Raw genomic sequence first — 5901 nt, forward strand, 5'->3', positions numbered from 1 at the left:
CACCATATATTGATACAATTAACATGTTAACATCATGTACATGCAATTAGACATCCTTTAACAACCTCTTGGTACCCCTTTCCTACAAGTCAATTTTGGGCCACATTTTGGCTCTAATCAATCAAGTGACTTCTCACCATATTAGAGTCACTTTGTACCTTATAAGAGTCACTTGCCATCATATATTGGTACAATTAACATGTTCATCATGTACATGCAATTCGAAATTCTTTTACCACCTCTTAGTGCCACATTCATAGAAGTAAATTTTGGTCCACATTTTGGTTCTAATTAACCATGTAAGTCACTTTTCACCATATTAGAGTCATTTTGCACCCTATATGAGTCACTTTCCACCATATATTTGTACAATTAACATGTTAACATCATATACATCCGATTTGACATCTTTTTACCACCTCTTAATTCCACTTTCATACAAGTCAATTTTGTTCCACATTTTGGTTCTAATCAACCATGTAAGTCACTTTTCACCATATTAGAGTCAATTTGCACCTTATAAGAGTCACTTTCCACCATATATACAACAATTAACATGTTAACATCATATACATCCAATTTGACATCCTTTTACCTCCTATTAATGTCACTTTCATACAAGTTAATTTTGTTCCATATTTTGGCTCTAATCAACCATGTAAGTCACTTTTCACCATATTAGATTCACTTTGCACCCTATAAAAGACACTTACCCCATATATTGATACAATTAACATGTTAACATCATGTACATGCAATTAAACATCCTTTAACCACCTCTTGGTACCCCTTTCTTACAAGTCAATTTTGGGCTACATTTTGGCTCTAATCAATCATGTAAGTGACTTCTCACCATATTAGAGTCACTTTGCTCCTTATAAGAGTCACTTGATATCATATATCGGTACAATTAACATGTTAACGTCATGTACATGCAATTAAAATTCCTTTTACGACCTCTTAGTGCCAAATTCATACAAGTCAATTTTGGTCCACATTTTGGTTCTCATTAAACATGTAAGTCACTTTTTACCATAATAGAGTTATTTTGCACCCTATATGAGTCACTTTCCACAATATATTTGTATAATTAACATGTTAACATCATATACATCCAATTTGACATCCTTTTACCACATCTTAGTTCCACTTTCATACAGGTCAATTTTGTTCCACATTTTGGTTCTAATCAACCATGTAAGTCACTTTTCACCATATTAGAGTCACTTTGCACCTATAAGAGTCAATTTGCACCCTATAAGAGTCACTTTACACCATATATACAACAATTAACATGTTAACATCATATACATCCAGTTTGACATCTTTTTACCACCTATTAATGCCACTTTCATACAAGTTATTTTTTCCACATTTTGGCTATAATCAACCGTGTAAGTCACTTTTCACCATATTAGAGTCACTTTCCACCCTATAAAAGTCACTTGCCCATATACTGATACAATTAACATGTTAACATCGTGTACATGCAAAGACATCCTTTAAAAACCTCTTGGTACCCCTTTCCTACAAGTCAATTTTGGGCCATATTTTGGCTCTAATCAATCATGTAAGTGACTTCTCACCATATTAGAGTCACTTTGCACCTTATAAGAGTCACTTGCCATAATATATTGATACAATTAACATGTTAACATTACTTGCAATTAGACATCCTTTAACAACCTCTTGGTACCCCTTTCCTACAAGTCAATTTTGGGCCACATTTTGGCTCTAATCAATCGACTTCTCACCATATTAGAGTCACTTTGTACCTTATAAGACTCACTTGCCATCATATATTGGTACAATTAACAAGTTCATCATGTACATGCCATTCGAAATTCTTTTACCACCTCTTAGTGCCACATTCATAGAAGTAAATTTTGGTCCACATTTTGGTTCTAATTAACCATGTAAGTCACTTTTCACCTTATTAGAGTCATTTTGCACCCTATATGAGTCACTTTCCACCATATATTTGTACAATTAACATGTTAACATCATATACATCCGATTTGACATCTTTTTCCCACCTCTTAATTCCACTTTCATACAAGTCAATTTTGTTCCACATATTGGTTCTAATCAACCATGTCACTTTTCACCATATTAGAGTCAATTTGCACCTTATAAGAGTCACTTTCCACCATATATACAACAATTAACATGTTAACATCATATACATCCAATTTGACATCCTTTTACCTCCTTTTTTTTGATAATTAAAGAATTTTATTAAGACCAGAAAGGTACAAAAAACAAAGGGGCATACCCCCAAGAACCAAATAGCTATCTGCTAAACTAGAAAAATTCTAGAAGCAAGACTAGCAAGCAACAGCTAGAGGAGACAGAGAAAAAACTAGAAACAGCTAAACAACAAAACTAAAAAAAACTAGAATTTAGTTAATAAAAGTATCTAGCCAGGGAGGGATCGTTTCTAATTTGCTTATGAAAAACTACAGTAGTTGCAAGCTTTTCTCGAACCATGCGCTTTACTAAGCCAACAGTTGTATCCAGATTACAGCTTCCACTATGATGAATTCTTTGATTTCTCTCTCTCCAAATTGAATAAACTGCCACATCAATGTAAAGCCAGACAAGATGTTTTGTAAAAATAGAAACTCGACCATCAATAAAATTTCCCGCTTGCCATGCATCCCAATCAATATTTATATTGAAAGGGCATCCTTTGAGAATTAAATAAGAATAAGGACAATCCACCATGATATGCCGATTAGATTCCACATTACTGTAGTAGAGAACACAAGTGGGGCTAACATTAAAACCGAAATGAATCATAATGTCTTTTGTCAGAAGACGATTCTGCATGGCAAGCCACATTGTAAAGGAGCATTTTGGAATGCCAACACGATGCCAAACTGCTGGAAGCCAGGGAGGAGGGGCGGCTGTACTCCGAATTGAGTTCCAAATACTGGAAACTGTAGGATTGTCAAGACCTTCCCAGGAGACTTTGTCCACATAGGTTATAGGAAAGCTCAAAATAAGCCTACGAAGCTCCATGACTAAGACATGGTTAGAAGATGGGAGGTGCCAAACTCGATTTTCAATGATGGAACAGATAGGAGCATGGTAGAAAGATTCTGACAGGGAAATGATATCACCTCCTAGCTTCGAGAAAAGGGATTCATGATTTAACCAGGGGTCATGCCATAGCGAGAACCTGGAGTTATGCCCCACAGAAAAATACAGAGATCGACAGGCCTCTTCTCTGTATTTCATTATCATTTTAATGCACCAAGGCGTACTAGATGGCACATTTGCCGTCCAAAAGGATCTATTTTTGAAAAAACTCACCCGAAGCCATAAGATCCATAATGAGTCTGCATGGGGTTTAGATAATCGCCAAATTTGAAAGAAAAGTGCCGCTTTGTTCCAAGTCTTTAGGTCTCTAATGCCCAAACCCCCCTCCGCTTTTGGCAAACAACATATTTCCCACGATACCTTATGGTGACAGTGCACATTTACTTTACCTCCCCAAAGGAAACCGGAAAAGAGAGACCTTAATTTACTCAAAACTCCATTGGGGAGAAAGAGATAAGAAGCCTAGTAACTTTGCATGCTAAAAAGGACGGACTTGATCAGGAGCAGTCTACCAGCGAAGGACATAAAACGGGTGGTCCAGGATTCAATTCGGAAACAAAGTTTCTGAATAATCTGGGTACAATCTTGAGCTTTAAGGCGGCCAGTAATGAGAGGCAAGCCAAGATAGGTAAGAGGAAAATTTCCAAGCTGAAACCCAGTGCTCGAAAGAGCTAAGTTAATAATTTCATCTTGGACATTGCAAAAGAAACAGAAACTTTTACTTGGGTTAGGCACCAGATTAGACATTCTGGAGAATCTTGATACAGAGAGATTTATAGCAGAGATCGAGGCTGTGTCCCCTTTACAGAAGAGAAAAAGGTCATCCACAAATAGAAGGTGAGATAAGCCAAGCTCCTTAGTGCGCCAATGAAAAGAGAAATCTGGATTGGAACTTAAATCATGCTTCAGAATACTAGACAAGACCTCCATGGCGATAACAAAAAGGTAGGGAGATAGGGGATCTCCTTGCCGAAGGCCACTCTTGCTCTTAAAAAAACCTTCAAGAGATCCATTAATCTTAATCGAGACCATAGCACTGCAAATACAGCCACGAATCCAGCCTATAAAAATCTCCGGGAAGCCCATAGCGTGCAAAGCAGAAAAAAGAAAATCCCAGCTTAAGGAGTCAAAAGCTTTCCGGATGTCCTGCTTTATAGCATATCTAGGAGTGCCTGATTGCTTGTGATAATCAGTGCACAAAGCTAACATTATATTATCACCCATGCGGCGCCCAGGAATAAAAGCAGATTGGTTTAGAGAGATAATGCTTGGCATAATTCCTTTGAGTCGAGAAGCCAACATCTTAGAAATGCACTTGTAAATTGTGTTGCAGCACGAGATGGGTCGAAAGTGAGTAATATTAGAAGCACCCTCATATTTCGGAATAAGCGCAATGGCTGTAGCATTTATGCTCCTAGGGAGAAGCATAGTCTGAAAAAAATAGAGAATTGCCATGGAAATATCAGAAGCAACAATATTCCAAGCCGCCACAAAGAACTCCGCAGTAAAGCCATCAGGACCCGGGCTTTTATTTTTTGCCATCCGCTTGAAAGTGAGCAGAATTTCTTCCGGAGGAAACGGAGTGATGAGGTTACTCCTATCTAACTCTGAGAGTTGGACCAAAGGAACAGAGCTGTCGAAAGGGGTAACATTGCTAGACTTACCAAGCAGATTTGAAAAATAATTTACTGCAAGCATAGAAATGTCCTTGTGAGAAGTAAAGACCTCTCCATGTTCATCCTCTAGCGCAAGCAGCTTATTTACATTCCATCTGCTTTTACAAGAGTTAAAGAAAAACCAATTATTGTTATCCCCAGCTTTTAACCAATTTACCCTAGATTTCTGCCTTAGGAAAACCTCCTCATTATGAAGAGCCAAGGATAAAGCAGCACAATACCCAGCCTCCTCCAGAAGTTGGTCAGAGGACGGACAATCCGGCAAGGCATTCTGGAAATTTTTGAGGTTTGTCCGAGCTTCGTCCACCAGAGTGTGAAGATTTCCCTTTGCCCTATTAAGACCCTTTAGAGCAATCTTTACCCGCTTAAGCTTAGTAGAGACCACATACCAGGGATCTCCATCCACAGCAAAATTCCATGCATCAGACACAATGGCTGAAAATTCTGGAGAATTGATAACATGCTGGAATACTTGAAAAGGTTTATGAATTCTTTCGAGAGCTTCACCTAAGAAAACCACACCTGGGCAGTGATCAGATAGCCCACGTTCTAGAAAAAGAGCTCTAGAGGCGGGGAAAAGATGTAACCAGTGCTCATTGATAAGAATACGGTCCAATTTTTTAAAGAGAGGAGCAGAAATGTTACCATCCCACCAAGTATGCAATTTGCCAGTGAAGTTAAGGTCCAACAGCCCTGCATCATTAAGAAAATTCTTAAACTCCCCCATTCCAGCATTAAAAGACCAACTACCTCCTTCAATTTCAGAGCCATGCAGGCAGACATTAAAATCTCCAAGTAAAACCCAAGGAGCCTCAGAGTTGCCGAGGTTACTAGAATGAAAATCTAACAGTCCACTCCAAAGTTGACGCCTATCAACCGCAGTATTAAAAGCATAAATAAAAGAAGCAAAGAAACTCTTATTGGATCCAATTTTTGTTACAGAACACGAAACATGTTGAGCATTAGAAGCCAAAATACGAAAATCCCACAAATTTGGATCCCACCCTAGCCATATTCTACCATTATAGTGGCTATCATAATTGAAAAACCATCTAAATCTAGGAGCAATAGAAAAAGAAATAGAATTGGCCAATTCCTGTTTGACATGAGTTTCCAAGAG

General features: G+C 38.0%; 1 protein-coding gene across 1 annotated transcript; it reads right to left on the reverse strand.

The window, feature by feature from the left end:
• Positions 1-2406: 2406 nt before the first annotated feature.
• Positions 2407-3249, reverse strand: LOC141702783 (uncharacterized). Its single transcript, XM_074506394.1, has one exon. It carries the CDS (start codon positions 3247-3249, stop codon positions 2407-2409), a length of 843 nt encoding a protein of 280 aa, XP_074362495.1.
• Positions 3250-5901: the final 2652 nt, after the last annotated feature.

The sequence above is a fragment of the Apium graveolens genome, unplaced genomic scaffold, assembly GCF_009905375.1.
Source record: "Apium graveolens cultivar Ventura unplaced genomic scaffold, ASM990537v1 ctg57, whole genome shotgun sequence".
NCBI lineage: Eukaryota > Viridiplantae > Streptophyta > Magnoliopsida > Apiales > Apiaceae > Apium > Apium graveolens.

Bases quoted from the DNA above. Each gene is read 5' to 3' on its own strand.
- LOC141702783 (XM_074506394.1), bottom strand. From the start codon at position 3,249: ATGATAATGAAATACAGAGAAGAGGCCTGTCGATCTCTGTATTTTTCT.